Source organism: Dipteris shenzhenensis, chromosome 29, assembly GCF_047967505.1.
Source record: "Dipteris shenzhenensis isolate YYH24624 ecotype China chromosome 29, Dip_SZ_1.0, whole genome shotgun sequence".
NCBI classification, from domain to species: Eukaryota; Viridiplantae; Streptophyta; class Polypodiopsida; order Gleicheniales; family Dipteridaceae; genus Dipteris; species Dipteris shenzhenensis.
The window spans coordinates 40,889,064-40,913,525 of record NC_141624.1 but is presented as its reverse complement, the minus strand read 5'-3'; the positions used below and the strand labels follow the sequence as shown (position 1 = coordinate 40,913,525).

At 42.3% G+C, this 24,462-nt stretch overlaps 1 protein-coding gene across 4 annotated transcripts in view; it reads left to right on the top strand.

The window, feature by feature from the left end:
• Positions 1 to 20,343, top strand: part of LOC147882853 (lipid transporter) — a 43,063-nt gene extending 22,720 nt beyond the window's left edge. For 2 of the 4 annotated variants that reach the window (XM_087400397.1, XM_087400398.1), the window contains 5 exons: positions 4,766 to 4,903; positions 17,917 to 18,072; positions 18,837 to 18,889; positions 19,183 to 19,367; positions 19,805 to 20,339. In XM_087400397.1, the coding sequence (XP_087256523.1) occupies positions 4,766 to 4,903; positions 17,917 to 18,072; positions 18,837 to 18,889; positions 19,183 to 19,367; positions 19,805 to 19,898 (626 nt within the window). In that variant the 3' untranslated portion in view covers positions 19,899 to 20,339. Of the gene's footprint in view, positions 1 to 4,765; positions 4,904 to 17,916; positions 18,073 to 18,836; positions 18,890 to 19,182; positions 19,368 to 19,804 lie in introns of all 4 variants that reach the window. The other 2 variants (XM_087400400.1, XM_087400399.1) reach the window with 2 other exon arrangements.
• Positions 20,344 to 24,462: the final 4,119 nt, after the last annotated feature.

Genomic DNA, 24,462 nt, shown 5'->3' with positions numbered 1-24,462 from the left:
CTTGCTAGCATCTCTTCTTGGCTTCAACTACTTGTTCATTAGCTGTGTCCATAGTACTAAGCATATCTTGAAAATGACCAAAGATGATCTCCATGTTCTCTTCATCTAATATTGCATAAGAACCATCTTCCTATTGTAGAAATGGGATTTCTTCTTGAGTTCTCTTTTTTCTAAGAAGCTTAAAACTCCCTTTAGTTGGCTTGTCTATGTTACCTGCCCGCCATTCCCTGAAGTAGACCTTAACATTCTGGATGCTGATCTGTTCCTGTACCCTGATCTCCTTTCGTTTAGTAAGCAACTGCTGCTGGGCATTTGTGTCTTGTACCCTTGCTTTTTGTTCAAGCTCTTCTAGCTCCTCTTTCAGTCTGTCCATTCTCCTAGCTCTAATTGCAGCTCTGTTTTTCCTAGCTGCTTTTAGAATTGAGGACTTCAAAACTCATTTTGCCACCCCTGAGAGCAAGAATCTGTGGAGGAGAAAGCTATTTCAGTTTTCCATGATTTGCTTCTGAACAGTCTGAAGCCTAAAAAGAGAAGGATCAGCTTTAAACCATGAGCTACCCTTCTTCCCGGTTCCCATGTCAAACCAAGCAAAGACAGGTTTATGATGTGATAATGTTAGAGAAGAGAAAATCCTTTGCTTGGCTTCTAGGGCCTGATCTAGGAGGGATTGAGAAACATAAATTCTATCAAGCCTTGCCTCCCTTCTGAGCTCTCCTATCTGCCTGTTGCACCAGGTAAAAAGGCCAGTAGATCCTATGTCAACAAGTTGCAGGTTTTCCTTGAGGTCTTCCCAAATTTGAAGCTTAGGACCTCTCAGGACAGATCCTTTCTGCAACCATCTATCATGAGACCACTCAACCATATTGAAATCCCCTAAAACAACACAATCACTGCCAATATCAACAAAAGATTCCCAAGTGGCTCTTCTGGCCACAGAACCAATAGGGACATATACTGAAGCCACTGTGAGAGTCACCCTTCTCATTTTGCACTTAACGGAGATCCATCTGTGGCTTTAGTCTTGCTGAAAATTGGACACACATTCTTTGAAGTGAGCAAGGATACCTACCCTCTTCATGAGAGGAATAAAACCATACCCTTCTATTATCAATACTTTTCAGTCTATTCTCCAAAACTTCATTTGTAACCTTCACTTCTTGTAGAGCAAGTAAAGTAGGGAAAAGAGAGTTTCCTCTCAGCCAATTAGCTAGCTCCTGACTTCTCAGAGGTGTTGGAGATATCATAGCCAAAGAGTGTGGTGATAAGATGTGTTAGTGTGAAGTACTAATTGATCTAGTACTAGTCTATGTGAGTGAGTCTTGTGTGAGTGCCACGTGTCATCATGGGACTTATCCCATATGCACTAGGTACTAGTGTGTGAGTGAGTAGCCTATATAAGGCTTGTACTTCACTTGTCTTGTTACACTTGATGAATGAATGAGAGCCTTTGGCATGTCTTCATTTGAGCATCATTTCCTCACACCCTAACCTTCTCTCTCTCTCTCTCCCTTCACCATGTTTCTAACAAGAGGGCCATAAGTCCACACATATTCAATGTGAGGAAAGAAAAAGGAATACGTACCATTTTTATTCTTCCCCTTTTTAGCCTTGGGGGCAGGTCTTTTAGGAGGGACTCCTTGGCCTTTAACCTTGGAAATTCTTATTTTGTTTTGCACTATAGCTTGAGGTTTTGCTTGAACCATAGTCTTCCTTTCATTCTGTTTACCCAAAGCTAGTTCCTCCTTTGAGTTATTTAAATCAGTGTCACTCATACTTGCATCTTGCTGATCGACATCATCCTCAAATTCCTTAGATCATCTAGGTTTGACCTCATCCTCTTCCTTGGCCTCCTGAATCCACTGTTCAGTTTTCTGCTCTATCAGGGCCTCATATGCATTGTTTATTACCAAAGGAAAGGTGATTGTTTCATTGAAAACCTGATTCTTGAGGTCCTTGACTGCTTCTATACCTTTAAGTGGGACATTACTGTCTCTTTTACCCTTAACACCTTCTTGTACTTGAGGCTTTGCTTTTCCTCGGTAGACCATTTGGGTTTGGAGGGTTGCTTGGGAGGTTGCTGGGGAGTTTCCTAGGAGGATAAACCACAAAGGAAACAAGAATTTGGTAGATTCTTGTAAACTAGAGGTTGTTCCATAAAAATGCTCCCATTTCTGTTGACAATCACGAGGGTGTCAGGGAGCTCCTCAGCCACATCAAGCTTGACACAAACTTGGGGGTGCCCTCTAGGGTTGATAAACTGTTCTTTGTCAACATCAATCACTTGACCCAAGCTCCTACAGAGGTTGGGAGTTTGATTGACTAAAGAAAAGGGGAGATCAAGGAGCTCCATCCACACTGGTAGGAAAGTAGATCTAGGTCTATCTGGGTTGAACTCTTGGGACCAGAACTGTAAATATAAGGGTTGGTGTCTAATGGTCCAAAGACCATGGTGGAGAGCTTCTAGGCCATATCCTCTGTTTCAAATAGAAAAAAATAGAATCCCTTTCGAAGAGATCTCACACTAGTAACAACAAAGCCCTTTCTAATCTAGTTATTTCTAAGCCAATTTTCAAGAAAGACAACTGGGGGCCTTGGGCCAAGAAGAAAATCTATCAGGGCGTGGGAGGATAGCCATTTAATAGATTGATCTAATCTATCTTCATCCAAGAAGGCAGCTGCTTTACCTTTAAAATATGAGCTCTCCTCATCTTCAGACTGAGGACTCTCCTACTGAGATGGGCATGAGTTTGCTGGTGCATTAAAGGTCCCTGAGATGCTTGTGTCTGCTGCACTGGTACTTCTCTTGCCCTCATCACCTCTACTGTCGGCAAGGTCTGATGTGCCTCCATTTGACCCATCCCCTCGTCGGGATTGAGAGGAAGAGTCTTTGCTGGTGGTCTGCTGCACCTCCTTTTCTTTCTGGCTTTGAAAGCCTTCCTTCCGTAGGGAGCGTGGAGAGGTCAAAGCTGCCCTTTTTTTAGGTCTGTCTCCATCTTCTGGGGCTCCTGAGAATTTAATATCACCTCCGACTTGCATTCTTTGATTGACGGAGGAGAGCAAGTTTCTTGCAATAGCGAAGTCGACTTTCTTGTTTCGTTCACCGCTGGGAGGGCTAGCAAAACTACGTGCGAAGGGAGGAGTGAACAGCCCTCCCTTAAATTATTGCATGACTACCCTGTTAGAGGGCCTTGGAGTCTTTTGCGTTGGTCCACCGATAGAAGCTGGCAATTGGGTAGGGCTACTACGTTTTTCTCGTAGTTTTTCTCCTCTGTTGCAGTCATTGTTTAGGTTGAGTAGAGGAGGGAAATGGACGGCAGTGTCAAGCTCCTTTGTCAAGTCAAATCGTTGTCTCCAAAGCTCTTTCTCATGATGAGTTGAGGACGTCTTGTAGTTCAGTGAGCCAGTAGCAAATCCGGACCTAGAGGCCTACTTCAGGCACTCATTGAGAGAGACCCAAAGATGGATGGGAGTCTGGATGGGATTCATGGGCATATGATTAGAGTGGTGGGCCGATTGGGGAAGCAGTGGCACATTGATCCTCCTAGCATCCAGATGGTGCCTCTGGCTTTGGGAGGGAAGGCCCTTGAGGGAGGTCCAGTGGGATCTGGGAGAGTAGTTTTGGCCCTTCAAGATCAGCCTTGTCGAGCAGGTGAACGAGGTGCCCTTCTTTTCCTACACCATAGATGGTGGACTCTTTGATTTGGACCCCTTCGAGGGAGAGGCATTGGGTGGCCCAGAGAGTGCCCCAGGACGCGTTTATGGTCCAGTTTGCGGCCGAGGAAGATCTCCTACTTCTAGCTGGCCGTCCACGGAGGCTTGCCCATTGGCCCGTGGTTAGTGGAGTAGATGCGGATGGAGGGGCAGTGTCACTGTTGCTCTGCTGGATTTCTAGAGACGATCCCTCATTGTCTCTGGAGCTATCGTAGCGCAGCAAGGATTTGGATGGGAGCCCTCAGGATTATGACCCATGTGCAGAGCCTTCAGAGGAACTACAGTTGGGGGATGGTGGCTTGGTTGACCGAGGGGGGTCACACGTTCCAGATTGATGAGGTCTCTCTAGCTTACCGGATACAGTGACAGAGCATTCAGAGGATAGAGCTCCATAAGGTGGTCCCTCTTGATAGCCCGCATCCTCATCCCCCTCCGGAGGATAGCGTTTGGGAGGTAGTAGCCAGTATCACGGCATGGAACATTTGGGTTGCTCGTTGTAATCTGGTGATGGGCGAGCATCTGGTTCTACCCTTGGCTACCTTGGTCGCCATCTGGAAGGATATCATCTACACCTTGCACTCCACTTGGGAGTGTGGGAGAGCGATTGTCACGAGGCGCTCACGTTTCTGCAAGGCTTGGCTCGCAGGAGTATTCTACATTTTTACTTCGCGAGGGATTCGCTGACTGTATAGTCCCCCCTCCTGGTTGTTAGCCCCTGTACCAGAGATTCCCTAGGCAGTTAATTGGGTTTCTTTGGAATAGGCTGGTTTTTCTTCTTTCAGCCTTGATCTGGTTTTTTCCATACTCAGCACCTTTGGGGCTGCTGTTTTTTCAAGCATTAATGGAAGGTTCCTTTCTTTGCCAAGAAAAAAAAAAGGGGCATTTGACAATGTGATACTGCAATGCCTTTCTATTTAGCATTGTGCATTGTTATGTCTCTTGGAATGGTTAGATGAACAGTGTTAAATTGCAAATGATGGGTTTTTCTAAGTTGTGGTTGCTAGCATTGAGTAGTTTCAGCTAATGGAGTTCAGAATACTGTCGGTTGTTCCAGGTTTACTTTTCTTAACTTTTGGTCCAAGCTATTCATATGTGCTTTTACGAATCCTATATGGAAGAAAATGGAGTGATGGAGAAGCATCCGTAGCATTGGCTTACTACTGCTTTTACGTCATGATGTTGGCTCTTAATGGTATGTTGTAGTTTGAGATATATAGGATATCAGTTTGCATGTTTTTGTTTTGTGTATTAATCTTTTTTGTTTGAAAATAAAAATTTGTGTTCTAATGGTGAAAAAGAGATTTACAAGCAAGAGGAACTACTCCAATGGAGAAAGGCTCACCCCATAAAACTTGCAGTGTCATGACAAGAGAAATCAATAATCCGTGATTAGTAGACATTAAAACATTATTATATATTATACGCCAATGGTGTAACATGTATATGTATTTATGATGGACACTGACCGATTTGTTATGGCAGTGGATCATCTCAGTAGATAGGACTCGTTGAGCTGGAGCCAATGCTTCAGATGGCATCAAATTTGGACATGTGACACTTATTCTATTAATAAATATGTGCACACACGTGTCTAGGTTCTAGGGGCAATAGGAAGGGAAGGGTGCATTAAGGTGCATTGAATGGTAGATGCATGGGTCATAGGCTAAGGGTAGGTGTAAATGGGAAGATGGAACTTGAGTGATCTCAAGAGACATTAATGAAAGGGTATCACCCGTTCATTGTGAATCTCACGTAGCATTCTCTCTAACCACATTGCATTCATCCGTCCTCTCTCTCCCACCTTGCATGTAGGTCGAAATAGAAACAAGTACTCTCACGAGGGCGCTCTTCCCCATTGGAGGGCCAATTGGTATTCAAATTCTGCATGCATTGCACACATTTGCATTCTCGAGAAGTCTGTTTCTTTCACATGCAGTATAGCAAGTGACTTAGAATTTTGACTATGTCTGCTGATGTTACATGTAGAAATACAAAACAAAATTGTGTTCAGAGGAGGTGGGATAGCTCCACCTGCTATAATGTTTTGAAAACATAGCTTTCCATGAGGCATTGAAAGAGAAACATGACTGTTTTGCAGCCCATTTCTCCGCATCCCGATGCATTACCTAGGGTAACCCGAGAGCAGGTGCACAACCAGTGTGGTAGGCTATATAACCAATGGATTCTTTGATCCACGAGACTAGAAATACATGTAGGTTGGGTCTTGCAAGAATGCTTACAATGCTTAATCCTCTTTACCTTGCTCCCACATTGTACGCAAGGTGTAGATAAGGTCTAGGCATATGTCGACGAGAGTGGCAACATGATGAACCTACTGGCCCCCCATCACAACATTGCATTGTGTTGGGTAGATGTTCCAAGCCTTGATGCTAGCAATGGTCTCCTAGAGGCTGTTCTTCAGAGAGAGAATGGAGCACTGTGTGAAGAGTGGAGTGGTCTCATGAACCTCTTAGCTTATAAGTATCTCCCCGTCACCAGGTAGGCAATCATGCCCTCTGCTAACCAAGCTACCATCCCCCACATGGATGCATGATGGATGTGATGCACCCTCTCACTGTCCCACTATGCTCAGGTGATGTGTGCATCTTGTGCCCTAGCAGGAAACGCTTCGGATCTCGGACCTCTAGATGCCAAATAAGCGATTGACACTCGATCTCCTCTTTTCACTGTGTGCTGGCATTGATAGGACCTATCAAAATATGCCTCCAAAGGATCATCAAACAATGCATCTTTGGATAGCCCTTTCCTAGTGAGGGGGGCTTTCGTGAAGATCCATCTATGCGAAGCTGTCAGTGCCCTCCCTATTGCAAAAGGAGTTTCCATGAGGCCTCATGCAATAAAGCTTGCTCACAAAGGATGAACTCTGCATCTTTGGGTCGATGTATCCCTAGTCCTCCCTTGGCATGAGGTAGGTTTAATATCTGTCAAACCGCTTTAGTCCTAATAACATGTGCAGTTTGATCTTTCCTAAAGAAAATTATGCACCACTTGCCTAAGCTAACCCATACATTGTTTGTGAAAGCACCTACAAAATGCGATGTATGAGGCCATACCTGGTTGATCCTTGTGAAACCACTCTAGTCTTATTGTCTCATGTGCAATCTAATATTGCTCAAAGAGAGTTGTGCACCATCCGCCTAAGTTGATCCATATATTATTTTTGAAAGAACCGGCAAGATGTGATGTACGAGGCCATACCTGGTTGATCTTGTGAAACCGCTCTAGTCTTAGTGCCTCATGTACCATCTAATCTTGCCCAAAGAAAGTTTCGTACCATCTGCGTAAGCTAATCCATATGTTGTCTGTGAAAGCATCGGCAAGATGTGATGTACGAGGCCATACCTAGTTGAGCTCGAATGTTCTAGCCACAAGAGAGAGTTTGGTGGAGCTCCAGTTTAAAAGCTTATGGTGCAAACTCTCTAAGGCAAGGGCTACCTATTGCTTTGCGGAGATGTCAATCCTAATTTCCTCTATCAATCTAACAAAACGAAGAGTCTTTCCACAATTGAGAGAGCCCTTTGTATGTGTGAAAAAACCAATTGCCTTGATTTAGTTGATCTCAACGCCAGAAGCTAGCCAAGCAATAGCATAGTCACGTTTCACAAGAATTGCCCAAGTTTCAAAGGCTTGGAGTTTTGTTGGACTATAGAAAAGAGTATCCGATATGACCCTTATAATCATAGGCATAGAAAACACAAAAATATGCGGTAAAGTAGTCCAAATTTGGTAGATTATGAGCAATGTGATCTGAACACTTGGACATTTTTTCCCAGTTAGGAGATTTTTTCCCTAAGGTTAGTATTAGGGTTAGCTTCCTTTGTAGGGGATATATTCCTCATTATGGTCATTCTTTGTTGCATTCTTTATATGTCTCCATGTTTTGGCGTTCTCCTATCTCACCCCCTACTCTACTAGCTCAAGCTAGTATTGCCTTAGGGAGGTCCTCCAACAAAGCATCTTTTTTTCAAAGGAAAACATTTGACAAGAGTTGGCCTGATACGCAATGAGGTAAGGGTGGGAGTGGCTTCTAGTGTTGATACAATCATTCTTTTCAGATCATCTGTCTGGGTTCAGAAGAAAATAGTTGGAGCCACGATAGTTTGTGGGCTCCCCGATCTCTTTTGTCTAATGGGAATCTTGCGCTATTGCTTTGTTTGTCACAACACATAGCCAGTCTTGTCTTGTGAGTTCCCATCACCTGTTTCGCCCTCGTGACTGTGCATTGCCGCCTTAGTGTTGTGCAAGGCCTTTTGTCCTTGTGACCCTTGAGCCGTGACTACCTATTTCGTCCTCATCACTTGTTATTTCGGGGATTTTGGCATTGAAATTGAGGTGCAATTAGTTCATTCATTTATTTGGGATACTTTGCATTTCTTTTGCAAATTTGAGGCCCATTTATAGTTTTGAGTTTGTAGTAGGAGTTGTCTCAAATTCTTTGCAAGTTTTTTGGCAATGGCTCAAAATGATAGCTTGTTTGGTGGATCTTTGTCATATGAGGAAAGCTTGATGGCACCAATTACTCTTTGTGGAGTTTCATGTAAAGAATGCAAGAGGTATGAAAGGTCTATGGAGTCTATTGAATAGAGATGAACGGTGACCCACGGATGCTGAACCTAGTGCAACAACCACACCTGGTAGAATATAGGTTGCAGTGGTGGCTGCATCGGCACCTGTAGTAATTGCAACTGCTCTAACCAATCAAAGGAGATGGAAGCATGTGATACTAAGGTGTATTATATACCACACATCAGGTTTTGTAGGACCAGTTTGTGTGCATGGCATGCATTACCCGCTATGTATCAGGCAAAGAAAGAGGCAAAGGTTTCATTTCTCAAGAAGGAACTTGAGAATTTGAATATGCATGAGGGTGATAGTATGCCAGAGCATCCAACTAAGGCCCTTGATCTTAGAGATCAGCTCTTGAATTTTGATGAGATTATCTCTGAAAATGATTTGATCTCTGGGACATCACAGTCATTGCCGGAGTCCTAGTTGGGTTTGTTGTTGGAGGAGAAACAAGGAAGAATAAATCTTCCTCTCCCCATAGCAATAATCAAGCAATTGCTGTCCGTAATAGGAGTCAAGGAATCTAAGATTGCTTCAAGATAGCCATCTAACAAGGTAAAGGATGATGCAAGCAAATCAAAAAAGAAGGGAAGGTGTCATTATTGTAAAAGGCTAGGTCATTATATCAAAGAATGCAGGAAAAGATTGGAAAAAGAGGAGGAGGAGGAGGCTGTTAATTTGTAATGCTTCAAACACTGATAGGGATAATATGTCAACAAATTATGTGGCTGAAGAGGTCCTTTTTGGTTTGCAATTATGATCCCGATCTTGAGGTCAGTTCACTCAATGTGAGTTACAATTCAGATGCAGTCTAATATTGTGACAATGGTGAAACCGGGCACATACGTCCAAGAAATATGTTGATTTGCAACCTGCTCCTATTGTCAAAAGAATATCCTGTGTCGACAATTCTTCATATCCTATGAAGGGAGTTGGGAAGATTATTTTGTAATCGGTAGATGGAACCGATTTGTGTCTTCCCAATCCCCTTGTGTTCCAGGGGAACAAAGAAAAATTTGCTTTTGGTTTTCTCTTTTGGCAGAAGAGGATATGTTGTCACATTTGAGGATGATCAGTGCATTTAAAAGATGCAGACAAAGACTATCAGATAGTCACTACAGGTGCGTTACAGCATGGCATATATCAGTTGGATACACATGACAACAACATGCAAAGTGCTTGTGTGGAAACAGTTTCTTTTGCAATGAAATATGCAAAATTGGGCATGCTAGATTTGGTCATGTGAACAATGGCAGTTTGCAGCTATTACACTAGGGTTGGATAGCAGGTGAACGTGGGTTATGGGATAGCATAGGGCTGGATGGCTATTTTTAGCCGAGGTTGCTATATATTGAGATCGCTTCATATATAGTGCTTGCTTTATATGGAGGGAGCTATTCATAGTGTCATGCTATCTATAGCGGGTTTCCCTCTATATAGAGGGAGGGCTAGTGCTATTGTGGCAGTTTAGTTGAGCACTCCTCATCTGATTCATTGGCTGATTGATGCTGCGCGCTCATGATTGGGAGAGTTGTGGAAGAAATAGATGTCCATAGGCTGTGTGCTTTCTCTCGTTTGCTACGAGCTAGGATTTGGAAATCAAGATTCTATGAGAAGGGTAGGTGATGAGAAGTTCGCTTCTACCTTTGTACTTTTTTTGCTAATTGTTGATGCGACTGGTTATGAGGGGAAGCGTGAGCGTTGGCTGGTTAGGAAAAGAGATCGCTTTAGATTCTCGAGGATGAGATACCTACCCTAGAGAATTAGATTTTCTACAGTTGAGAAGTTGGAGGAAAGAGAGGGTGTTCATAAGCTCAGAGAGTGGCTTGTCTAGTAGATTCTAGCATCAGGAACAAGGGCGATGAGATTGGGGGTAGACGCTTGGCGTTGGAAGGAGTGTGTGGCTGAATTTAGCGAGTTTTGGTGGATTTTGGCTGGCTGGAGAAAAGTGGGATAGGATCAGCTAAAAGCAAGACTGTTTTTTGGTCAAAAAGTAGGTTGCCTTTTTGTTTTTCTCTAGCAAGGAAAGCACTTGCTCTAACTCAAGCACCCACCTTGAATTCGCCTAGCTTTTGATGGTCCTTCCTAGCTATTTATATACCCAGGATTCCTCTCTCTCTCTCTCTCACTTCATCACTTCAGCACATGAAGGTGAATTTCCCACCCTCTTTTCGTCTGCGATCAGCCTACCAAATTCCGCCATCTTTCTTGCTGTCGTCTACCCGCCTTCTTAGTTATTTCCACATAGCACCAGATTTCCTCTTGCTTACACGAGGCACACAAGTTTGGACACAGCTACTTTTTTCTCCTCAGCTTCTCTCCTTTGCGAGTTGTTTCCTAGCCATGGAAGGACATCAAAGTAGCCCAACACCTTCGCTTGATTACTGTTTTATCGAGATGGAGGACGAGGCTACATCTAGGATCATTCCTTGTAGACCTCATGATCTGCTTTGAGAGATGGATTCCTTGATGGGTGAACTTTGGGCAGCTCTTCACTACTACAAAACCCCTCAATACCAAAAGTATATTGAAGAAGGCTTGTGTTGTTCTAAATGTGGACAGCATGTTTTAGAGTCTTTGTATCACTTCTGAGTTATTGAGAAGTGATGAAGACTCTGAGATTCTTAGTTTTGACCGACACCCAATTATTTTGGCTCGATTGGATTCTTGAAACACTATTGGTTCATAAGTTCCTCATGAATTGTGTCCTGAATTGTTTGTTATTAAATTGACTAGGTTTTGGTTAATTTGGTTTTGATTTTTAACTAATTGGCATTTATAATTTGATGGTTTTGTCAAATTATACTTTTCTTGCATATATCTTGAAGTTTTTTAGATATATGGTACATTGATGATGCCTAAGTCTTTGTTACATATTAAATTGGACTTAACAAATGCAATTGGATTTCCCTTAGTCAAAATTTGGTGAATAGATTCGTGTTTGGTTTCGATTTGAGTTTGACTCGATGTGATTGTGAGTTCTGATTTTTCTTTGGATATATGAAGGTTCTTGTTGATTAGCCTCGGATGAGTCTTATTTGCATACCTTCTTGAGTCTTGTCCAATGGGAAGATCATTCCGATTCTCAATCCCGAGGTCATGGATAGACAGGATTCAAGAGTTGTTAGGGATAGTACCTACGTGTTTTCTTCTTTGACCTATTGGTTCGGGTATTGTGAAACAAGGGGTGATATAATCACATTAAGATAAGGATTGAGAACGGATTTGCCATCCTGACTCAGGTCTGAGTTAAAGAGGGATTGGCTACCCTGATTCACTCATATTGTCCATCGAGTCTTTTATTTTTAGTATACGAGGGTGGTATGGGACACTAAGGTATGTTTCATCTAAGATTCTCTGATGTGGTGGTATAATCCAACGTGAAGCAATACCCAAGGACCTCTAGGGTGAAGTACAAGGAGGATGAATTGAATTGGGGCCAACCTGATTAGACTTTTTGCAAGGACTGACTAAGATTCTTTACCCTGAGAGAAGCCATGTATCTCGGGTTCAATCCTGGAGCTCCATATTCTAGACTCAATCTTAGGGGGATTACTACATCTTTTATGAGGATGGTTTGTCAGTGCCTTGTTTGGAACTTGGTGTTCCTAGATTAGAGATCCTATGTACTGGATGATCCTGTGATAGGAGCAGTTTATTGTGCACAAGTTTATACAGGATATCCACTAGTGGATCTTGTTTTGAGACATCTTGGATTGTATATTTCCGTAGTCTCTAGATCACATAGGATGTTATTCCTATGATAGTTGACTATATGCATGTCTAGAACAATACCATTGATTGGATATAGCCAACTGAATTTTTACTGATTATCCTCATGTAGGGGCATTCCGAGAATGGATTAGGGGACCATATCTTTGGTCAGGATATTGCCCATTGATTGTTACAAGAAGATTCTTCCATCGTGAGTAATGAACTGATGGTTTACAGGGTTTTCCTGATTGTTCTCTCTACGTGTTTGAGTTTGGACACGGATTTTTTTTGAGGGAATGCTTCTTTTGAATCAAGATACTTGGAAAGATGTATACCTAATAGTTATGCAATGGAAAGTTTGTCATGTATTTCAACCCAGGAATTTGAATTACACGGGTATTCAGTTCGTGAATTTTCTTTAGGAATACCAAGTAATTCAGGAATTAGGGTGGAGAGAATTTGCAACTCAACAATTGGCCTTGAGGGGTTGCTCAACAATTGGCCTCGAGGGGTTGTTAGAACAATGATTCCCTCATATCAACCTAATATTTTGAGTTCAAGGGTATTCAACGTGATGACTATTTTTTCGCAAATACCAGGTTAGAACTCAATAGATAAGGTTGATAGAATCATTTACCTTCAGGTACAGATTTTACCATGCTTGTGTACGGATATGTCAAAAGGAACTAACTCTGTAGCTTCAAGAGTTGATTTCTTGAGAAGAATACTCCACGATATGTAACCTTCTTTAGATTGAGAGATTTACTTTCCTTGGGTTAGTTATCAAATGTGGCTTGGCCTTAGATTCTCTTTGATTTGAGTCTCATGGACAATATACTATATTCAAATTGCTAGTTAGAGTTCAGTTTGTTGGCATTGACTAACCTTCACAGAGACTTTTTGGGCTTTCTAGTGAACTCAGGAGTGAGTTCTTAGAGGAGGGGAGTATCTCATGTGCATGGTATACCTAGGGTTGGATAGTAGGTGAACGTGGGTTATGGAATAGCATAGGGCTGGATGGCTATTTTCAGTTGAGGTTGCTATATATAGAGATTGCTTCATATATAGTGCTCGCTTTATATGGAGGGAGCTATTCATAGCGTCATGTTATCTATAGTGGGTTTCCTTCTATATAGAGGGAGGGCCAATGCTATTGTGGCAGTTCAGTTGAGCGCTCCTCAACTGATGGATGGGCTTGGACCTTGGTAATTAAAGATTGTGGCTTGGCCTTAGAGTCTCTTTGATTTGAGTCTCATGGACAGTATGCTACACTCAAATTGATAGTCAGAGTTCAGTTTGTTGGCATTGACTAACCTTCACAGAGAGTTTTCGGGCTTTCTGGTGAACTGAGGATTGAGTTCTTAGAGGAGGGGAGTACCTCATGTGCATGGTATACCTAGGGTTGGAGAGCAGGTGAACGTGGGTTTTGGGATAGCATAGGGATGGATGGCTATTTTTAGCCGAGGTTGCTATATAAAGAGATTGCTTCATATATAGTGCTTACTTTATATGGAGGGAGCTATTCATAGCGTCATTTTATCAATAGCAAGTTTCCTTCTATATAGAGGGAGGGCCAATGCTATTGTGGCAGTTCAGTTGAGCGCTCAACTGATGGATGGGCTTGGACCTTGGTCAGGATTATGGCCATCTACATGGCAGATCATAGGTGGTGTATCGAAGGTCCTCTGGATGGGGCTCAGGTGGTATTGGACGCCTAGGTTAGATACGGGCCTATGGATGAGTCGACTTGTAGCCCACGTGCTCGGGGGTGGATCAAGGCACCTATGCAATGATTCTGGATGTGTTTCCAAGTCAGTGGTAGGGTTAGATCTTGCGGGGTCGTGTCAATATGGTATTGAATATGCCTACAATGGAGACCCCTCCAAAACATGTCTGTGAAAGCTACATTTTGAAAAAGATGCATAAGAATGCCTTTCCAAGGGATGGATTAGTTAGAGCTGACAAAAGATTGCAGCTCATGCACGGTGATGTGTGTTGTCCCATGATGGCACCATCCTTGGGAGAAATCTGTATTTTGGATCTTTATTGATGATTTTTTCAGATTTACATTGGTCTATCCCCTGAAGGAGAAAATCATATTTATGTGTTTTCAGTATTTTGTTGCAAAGTGTGGAAAGGAACCAAGTTGCAAAGTGCAAACCCCTTCGTACAGGTCAGAGGGGGGAAATTTTCAAGGCATACTTGGATGAAAAGGCATTAAGTAGCAATGTATAGTGTCATACATACCTCAGCAAAAATGGTGTCACTGAGAGGAAAAATAGATTTCTGATGGAGATGGCTAGATGTATGATCAAAGCTAGAAAACTGCCTCATAAATTTTAAATGGAAGCCATCATGTGTGCCACACATATTTTGAATAGATACCCAACCAAAACCTTGACGACTATCACACCTTTTGAGGCTTGGCATGACAAGATTTTTGTTGGCTATACCAGTGAAGTAAGGTTATGATTTCTACAATTCTCACACTCAGGGAATTTTTGTCGGTAGAGATGTAATTTTTGCAGAAAAGTCCGATCAGTCCTTGACTGAGTTTGAAGATAGCTACCAAATAGGTATTTGAAGGATTGCTCCCATTGCCAATTGATAGCAGATTAGAATAGCTAATAGAAAATCAGTATTTGCAGCCTGCTTTGGATGCTCCAAATCAGGGTCACGAACAGCTTCCAGCACATGATGATGTGAAAGAAATTGTCAGAGAAGAGAGTACAATTGTACAAGAAGTTAGATCAGTCCCCTGGTAGCTTATGCAAACTTTGTAGGATAGTAAGCTGTCGTCTTCCTAGAAATGGGGGCAAAGGTAACATCATAAGCCATCCCCTTCTGATGAGAATAGCCTTTGGCAACCAACCTTGCCTTGTACCTAACAATGGTACCATCAGATTTCCTCTTAGGTTTGTACACCCACATGTCAATGGGCAGGTCCACTAAATTGTTTTTATGGATTAAATCCAGCTCAACCTTCATGGGTCTAATCCAATGCTCATTGTCTTGATCAACCTCAAAACTATCAAGTTCTTCTACAACATATCAAGAAAGAAGTACTCCTGGAGTGGAGGATGTTGATATGCAATAATTGCTCTCAGATTTGGTGATGTAGTTGCTGATATGCCACATCAGTTTGCTAGAAGACAGAGATGGAGGTTGCTCGCTGTAGCCAATACTCCCGTAGTAGTCATAGGGTGACATCAGTGTCACCAAAAAACGCGTTTCGGGGACCGAAACGCGAAGAAACGTTTCTAGACGCAACGTTTCTTAGAAACATCTGAAACGGGCAGTTAGGGCGAAACGTCTGGCTGTCAAAAAATCCACCGCGATGGGTTTCTTTCTGAATTTGGCCGCCGTTTTCATTTTTTTCGCTCCTCTCCAGCGCCGCTCCATTGCTTGCCTTGCTCCTAGTGCCTACCATCTACTCTACCCTCTACTCTACCTTCTACTCTACCCTCTACTCTCCTCTACTCTCTACTTTCTACTCTACCTTCTACTCTACCCTCTACTCTCCTCTACTCTCTACTCTCTACTCTACCCTCTACTCTACTCTACTCTACCCTCTACTCTAGTCTCTACGGTCTACCCTCTACTTTCCTCTACGGTCTACCCTCTACCCTCTACTCTACCCTACCCTCCACTCTACTCTACTCTACTCTACTCTACCCTCTACTCTAGAGTCTAGATTCTACCCTCTACGGTCTACCCTCTACAATCTACTCTACTCTACTGGATATCTGAGAGCTCTTTTGAGAGAGAGAGAGAGAGAGAATTTGAAGACAATTATTTATGAAATATATATAACTTCTATAAATGTTTTGAAATAGTACGAAACACTCTCAACGAAACCTGTGTTTCACCCAAATCAAAATACACATTTTTGCCCCGTTTTTTCTAGAATGCATATGCTTCTAAGTTTTGACTCCATAAATATTAGATGGTCTAAAGTTGAAACGAGAATGAAAGGTTGAATTTAAATAAAATTGAAGACTGTGTTTGCGTTTGAAATTCCTTTTTACTTATCCATTTGGTCTGAAAAGACGAAACGAAACGTGTCAAAACGACGAAACGGTTGAAACGTTTCTCATGACTGTGCGCTTGCGTCACTCGTTGCATTTGCAGCTGCATCAGGAAGTAGAACCTCTTGAAGAATATGCTAAGAGACTAAAGGAATGGCTAGTTGACTACGTGGATCTCCAATTATATCTGGTGTGTTGGGCTCCACGGTGACACTGGTATGCCAGCTGCTCGAGCCAAGCACTTGACGTCTCTGCAATTTAGGTCATGGTGAATGTAGCACCAAAGGATGTTTCATAGAAGGAAAGCCCCACAAAAGTGGGTTGCTTGCTAAATAATGTCTTTGCAATGGGCCAACTCATTCCAAGTGCATGCTACTGAACCCTGAGATGCCTATGGATAAGTAATAGCATGTCTTTGTGATATTGCTCTACTAGTCCGGAAGTACTCAACCCACAGCTATGGGGCTGAAATAAATTCAAACCATGTGAGTCAAGCAGTGAGCTGGGGCTGAAATGCTCGAGTCCTGTGCTAGGTGGAAAATGACAGAGTCTGTCTCCGTGAAGTCGTCTGGTACACAGTACAACTGGCTTGAAGTCAAGAACTGAGTAAATAGCCTTGTGAGGATGGGCAAGATGGTCTCTCCTCTTGCTGCTAGCCAACTTGAAGAAGAGCACCCTCCGTGAATCTCCAAGCTGTAGAACATGTCAATCCCACCTTACAAGTTTCCGTATTGCTAACCATGCTGAAATTGCTGAATCACCACCATTGAGGACTTACATTGCATGTCAAACCTTTACCACAAAAGAGCTTTAAAGATGCTTTCTTTTTAAACAAGCAAGCCAGGTACTTCTTTAGTCTGGAGCAGCTCCAGATTTGCTGTGTCAAAGCCTACAAAGCCAGGTTTGCATTGTTTTTAACCTGCTAGAAGCTGGAAAACAAACACATATGGTTTCAAAATTGAGTGATGTTGTGGAGTCTCAATGTAATATGAGAAATACTGCCAACTTCCAAGTAGGGATCCAAGGTCAAGAATTTCCTGGAAACAAGCTCTACAAGCTGAAATCTACAATGATTGATGTCTCTGAGGCTTGATGTAGATGGCTTGGATTTGCTGCAAAACTGTAAGGAAGATGACAATTGCTGATGCAAAACTCCAAAACAGCAACAAACTTTGATGATTTATGTGGCTGTGACCACGAGGAACTTGGATCTTCCCTTTCAGGTTGGTTTCTCTTGGACTGGGAACCATGCTGATGTTGATCTAACTGTATAGAGCAAGGAGTCCTGATGTTCAAAGGCATGCTGCAGCATGTGAAGGCTTCCTGACTGAGAGCCAGTGGCTCTCAGATCTGTAGACTGTGACTCAGCATAGTGGACCATGCATGATTCATGGTGAATATGTTTGGCCTCGTGAAAAGTGCGTAGCTCAATAAACTGGGGATTATAAAAAACAGGAATTACGGTTACTAGATTAGGAACATATGATAATGACAGGGTAGCTGTGGCTTAATATATAGAGTTAATAGTGCCCTGAGTTACATGTTCTATGATCACCTCCTATTCAGATTTCTTGATTTCGTTATTTTTGAAGCATTTTACATGTTGAAGTTGATGCTTATGTCCTGTTGCTTTGCAATAGTGTGTTGATTCTCCACTTGGGGAAATATTTCTGGCTCTTGATCTCCTTGCAAGGTTGGTTTTTGAAACAATATGTCCGGATTGTGAGCACGTGCATATGGATTCATTTCTTTCATCTTTGTCTTGGTCTTCATGCTTATCTATGAATTCAGAGTGGAAAATGAAATGGCCTCGGGCTTTTATTTATTGTAAATTGTAATGCTAATGGCTGAAGTTTATTTGAAGTCTTGCTTGTAGGTACCACAGAGGCATTTTTGCACGCTGTGGTGACAAAAGGCCAACTTGCTCAATCAAATGTATGGCTTATAATATGTTCCTTTGTATACATATGCCTCAGTGTTGCTCTCATTCATGTAGCTGGAGCAATTGGCCTTATCATGGCAAATTCTGTCAGTATCCTTCTATTGAATTGTATGGGCATTATGTTTTACTTTGAGGCTCAGGCACGCAAAGTTACCAAAGATGTTTCTAGAAACACGTTTCAGGGTTTTCAAAGAGAAGCGTTTCAAAAATCTCATGAGTTTCGCCTAGAAACACACATAATTAATATATGTAAATTATAAAATAATCTGAAATAGTAATAGACATGTCAGACTTAAACATTCTAAATATTTAATGTCTACTTCTAGAGTCTAGACATCATACTCTCTCTCTCAGATCTCTCTCAAAGTTAGACAATGGAAACTCAAAATATGTATGAAATGCAGATGGGTGTATATGAATATATACAGCATATTTGGAGCCTGCCCTAGTGCACATGTTTCGAGAAATGACAGCCTGTTTCGCACTTTGGGCAGAAACATTTCTAAAAGTTTATACTGCCTGAAACATGTTTTGTGGTGACTAGGGCTCAGTGTTATGAAGATCAAGATGTGTCAGCATTTTGATGGGGAGTTGTTAAGGGGCTTCTTTCATCAAAGGGGATCCGTGTCTCGGCTTTATATGGGAGTTGTCTTTGCTTTGATTGCAGTGTGCTGTGTTTAGTGCTGTGGCTCAATTTGTTCTGAAGAGATTTAAATCTTTATGCTAAAATACACATTGCACAGGTGCACAGTAAGGATCACAAATAGCAATTCAAAGATGTCTCTTTGGAAATTTGCAGTAAGGACTTGTAATTCGAAGGAAAATATAGTATTAATTCCTTAACTGATCTGAAGATATGCTACTGCGGATTCTGTATTCTATGAATTTCATCATAAACTTTTTCAAGGTAAGCTTTTGGTTCTGTCGTGTGTTTTGAACAACAGCCTCATGTGAAATGTTATATTCCTCGCTTAATTATTTACTAATCTCTTTGTTTACGGATTAAGTTTGTAGACATAGGTACTGCCCCAAAACCTGCTTTGTACAATTTGTTGTAGTTTTGTAAAGCGTTTCATATTTGAATTAGGAGCAACTGAGTGTTTATTGTCTCTGATTGAGGGTTGCTAGAGCAACATCTTATTTCTATTTGATCTCTTCCTAATACCTGCTATGGCTAATGCTGTCGAGTGATATGAACAGGGTTCGAGTATGTTCAGGATTTCAAACTTATCCCCAAACTCAAAGGTGCTGGGTGTGTACTCTCTTTCGTTCTTGGTGACACACATATCAGAAAAGAAGCTTCTGGACAGAGAGAGATTTTGGTCCACAGCTCCTTTGCACATTGGAGTTGGATGCTGTTGTCTCATGGTTTTGTTGTCTTCTCTGTATCCTCCCCTGCAAATTCTATGTTACAAGTGGAAGATTCACAAGTTCTAGTCGTTACAGGAGTCTGATATCAAAGTGAGCCCTGTACCTCTCCCTATAGAAAGGATTGCTGCACTGAGGGAAGATTAAGAAAGGAGTTGGGTTGATAAAGGTTTTGGGGTCTTACAACACTTTACGTGGATCTAGTTTCTCATTTTGGGAAAAAAGGGGTAGAGAAGCAATGTTTCCTTTCATTGCTTTAAGAATCTATGCAACTGCTAGGAAGGTCGAGCTGAGGTGACTTTGTGACTTGATGAGCATAGTGTAAAACAGTGTCAAAATCTTTGCAAAGGTGGAGGCTATGAAAGATTGATGAGGGTTTTAATGATGTTAACTGTTCTGCAAATAGAGAACATTGGTGCTCTTTCTTAACTTTCTTAACTTTCTTAACTTCCAGATATAAGTATGAGCGGTCTTTCTTTGCAGAAATTGCAACTTTACACAGGTCTAAGGATGAAGACAAAAGGTCAACATCAGCACATCTGGATTGAGTTTATTTGAACTTCAGTGTCCCACTATTGGGAAATAGGTGATTCCTCCCCCTTGTTTTACAAGTTACACACATGTATACCATACTTTTTGGCTGACATCAAAATGGTCTGAAAGAGAGACTTCTGCAGCTTAGCAGCAGTTCTTTTTGAGATATGGTGCCTTTCAAGATGGTATGACCCTTCCAGGGACAGACAATAGCTTGACAAAATCTGTGCATACATTTCAGTGAAATGCATTGAAGGAAGTGGACATTCAAATTGTATGTTCCACACACTCATATGTAACCTGCCATATTTTAGCTTTTCCAGTTCAAGTGTAACCTGTATCATGTGTTTCAAAGCTATCTGCACTTGAAAGCATAAAGTAGTTATTCCTGGTGTTCTTATCATGCGTTTGACTATTGGGATAGTATATACAGAATGACTATTTGGCTTTTTTTGTGATTTCGCTGGAAACTTTTTAACAGGATTTAAATGCAATTGAGAACTTTATTGCCTCTAGGTTCAGTCTACAGATGTGTTTTTTTAGCATCAACTTATTATCTCAAAGTACCTTTTGGCTTGTGTGGAACTTGAGAATGCAAGCTGGTGGGATGATTGAATATCTGTGATTGTTGCACTGCACGGAGCTGTAGGTTCTAGGGCTATTGTCTGTAGTGTGGAAACCTGAACGAGTCACAAGTACGTAAAGTTTAACCCTCGTATGATATCACTTGGCTGTGAGAGCATATGATAAATTGCACTCAATAAGGTGCAATCCTATGATAAACATTGGCTGGAAGGGAGCAATCCTTATCCACTGACGTATAAATTCCCTTATCTTCATTTTGAATGGCCATCTTCCAAAATAGAGCAAAAGATGTCCCTCTTTGCTCATTGAGGTCAAGCCCTCCATAGGGAGGCATCAGCAATTGATGCACGAAAAAGATTAGAAAATAGATTCAATTCAAAAACATGACAAGGGTCGTAATGTCCGAAAATCAACTGAAAATGGCAAAGAAGCGTAAAATAGAATAAGCTCTAGTTACATAGTGAGACTAAAAGATATTTTAGACCAATTAACTTCCATGGGACATAAAATAAAGCCAAATGAACTAGTTTCAATTGCATTGAATGGCCTTGAAATATATTATGAGTAATTTGTAACCACTATGATCATAAGAGATGCACCATCTACATTTGAGATAATGACAGGTTTGTCGATTCAAGAGCAAGAGCAAAGAAGTACAAATAAATTTTAATGCACAGTCATTAGCAACCTTTATGAGCAAAAGGAAGAGGTTTCTTAAGAGAAAGATGTATAAATCAACATAATGCAACTAGACATAGCAATAAACCAGCCAAATGCAATTTCTCTCATGGTTGGCAAATGTCCCAAAGAGGACATGAAATTGTAACTATTGTAGTATTCTTAGACAATTGGAAATAAGAATGCAAGAAAGAGCAAAGAGACATAGCATATTATCAATATAACAAGATTGCAAAGGTGGAATTAGGAACATATCATCATCAACAAGATTTTTTTTCCTAGAGAAAAGAACAACTATTATTGCTTGAGGAAAACCAACCAACAAATCAATTACCTCCGTGGCTTTGGGTCGTGGAAAAAAACAAAAGAAAAAACACAAACCATCAACCACCTTGTTTTCATAAAAACCAGCTCGTTGCCTAAGGGGTCTTTGAAATAGGGGTCAAAAACCAGTATGGGATACTACACAACCAACGAAAATGCCTCGCTTTGTGAATATGTAGAAGACACTTGCAAACCAAGCCTTACAGAAACGAGCTTGTCTCTCAATCGTCATCCGAAATCTCGTCGTCCCTCGCTCACATATGGCATTCAAGTTATAGATGATATGATGCCAAATGGCAATGAGGGTGGCTTTCAGGTGGGTGGACCTGTTGGCCTCACAAAATTGCAATGGATGGCCTAGATGTTCCAAGTAGTGATGTTGGATATCGTCTTCTAAATACTGTCCTTAGTTGAAGATACGAGATGTTGGCGAGGAGGAGGGGTTGCATCCTGCACCTCAATCTAGAAGGCCGTTCTACCCTAGATCTTGTAGGCTTGCATGAATGTGTCAATCGAGAAGGCATGACTCTCTGTCAACTAGGTACCATCTCCCAAGTGAAGGCCTGTTTTGCATCCTTTGTGTCCTAGCCATGCTTTAGAGGGCCCCTTGCCATATCCTCTATGCTGTAGGACAACTCCACAAGCGGTGCAGGATCAGGCTCAAGGTTTCTACGCATTGATGGCACCTCCCATCCATTCGCATCTGCCCCAACCATGAGCCAATGGGCAATCCCTCTTGGGGCACCATCCATAAGAAATATGTAATCTTTCGTGGTTGGAGGTTGGTCCACAATCGTGACCAAAATTTGAAAAAGACCTCTTGGGGCACATGGTGCTCGATCCAATGGCACTCTCGCGAAGGGGTCCGGGTGGCCACCTCGAGCTAAAGACGACAACTAATGCATGTTGTGTACGAGAAGGTCACCTTTGTAATCCTCTCTGAGTACCTTACTCTAGAGGGCCAATGCCACTCGATTGGATCCCATTGAACCTCTCGAAGGGAGCGGCCTCCTACAATTAAAGCCATCAACATGAGCAATCTTATCCCAAAGTGAGTGGTGTTGGGTCAATGGTCCTGCCCTTGCTTGGACAACCCATTCCCACTCAAGCATCTCCAAGTCTCCCTTTGTTTTTGGTTGAAGAAGACCCCCCCAGTCCCACCTTGCAATGCATGCGGAAGGCATCGAGGGCTCAATGTATATGTTGGATCCTAGAGAATTGCACATACCAGCATAGGCGAGTTTGAGGCTCTGTGAAGACCAACCCTCCGAGACTTAGGGACGGTGGAGTCTATCTTTAGAATCGGTGTGTCTAACCCCCTTAGGTGAGAGGGCTCTTGGACATGCCTTTATCTCAGGGGGGAGACAACTCCATGCTCCGAAAGAACTATTTGGGCCACTGCTCCACTACACCCAAACAATATCTGTCCATTGTCCCAACTTGTAGCCCTCGTGATCTCGAATCTCCAAGTGCCAGAGAAGGGACTGGCACTCAAACTCCTCACACACGGAGCTGGCTCGAATGAGTCCCCTAGACAGATGTTGCCAAACCCTATTGAGACTCCTCATCAAGATTGAGCCATTCTCAGATCCACCAATGAGACTACTGCCACCACTGGCCTCCTGTGCCACAAGCATTTCTGAGAATCCCTCAAAAGCAAGAGCTTCCAAGGCTCTAATCTGAGGGTGAGACCATGCACTACTAGCTTGCCTAGCAATGCTCTTCTTTAAGTCTCTGGATCAATGATGTCGAGCCCTCCCTCCGCTTAGGGCAATATCACTATTTGTCAAGTGACCTTGGCTCTCATGTTCTTGGTACCATTCGACCTTGCCCACAAGAAATTGCACGTGAGTTTTCCCATGCAACCCGTGTGGAACACTAGCAAACGCTAGCAAGAGGCCAGGTACCACGCCATGGCCAGGAGTGGACCTTAGTGCATGAGGGCTCTCCTCGCTAAGGAGAGTTTGGCCAAGCTCGAATACAATAGCTTGTGTCGCACACACTCTAGCACTAGGGAAATCTGTTGCTCAGCTAAAATTTCCACTTGACATCCTAAGTACCTCACTGTCTTGCCTCGTGGGATCTAGTAGAAGCTAAGAGAGTACCCATAGTCTAGAATCTCTTGAATGTCCTTAGCCGCCATGGGAAGCCGACTGATTCCTCGCCACTGCAGGTGCCTGACAGTATACCTCGAGGGCACCTCGAACTCCCACTAGACTCAGGGTCATGTCGCTTGAATGGGGAGTTGCATCCCTATGAGACCAATTGTTTAGGATCGCATAAAATACTCAAAGCATTTGCCATAAATAGTAAAAGAAAAGAAGCCAGAGGGCAACCTTGGTGCATTGAGCAAAAAATAGCTGGAATATACAAGGCAGAGACCCCGCGAATCCATCGCTCTGAGAACCTATCCTTCGCATGGTGCCCTTAAAAAATTCCACTCCAACTACAAAAGGTTGAGACTCCTCCGGTGCCCAATCCATTGCCTCCCAAAAAGTAAAGAGGTTGTCCAAGATGTTGCGTTCTTGAACAAAACTTGTCTAAGTGTCACAAATAATGTTAGCAAGATGGGGACATAAATGCAGGCTCAAGATCTTGGCTAAATCTTGTAAGTAGTGTCCAGAATGGTGAGGCATTATTGTTGAATATCTTATTGTTCTCCCTATTTTAGGATCCAACAAATCCAAGTCAGACTGAGCGACTGGGGGAGCAATCCAAATTTGAAGATCTAATGGATCGCAGAGGAGCATGGATGCACTCCTAAAAAACCTAAAAAAGGCACATTCAAGCTGGAATGTGTGCCCGAAATCCTAGGCTGCAAGAATGTATGCGGACTCCTCCTCTAATTGGAATAGTTATTGATAGGACATGGTTAGCTCAAGAATCTCTTAAGGGTATGAGAAGATATGGCCGCTCTCATCACGTTGCCACTTGAGTTGGCCCTATTGAGCGTAGGGGTATGTAGGAACGTCTTGATCATCTTGTCCGCAT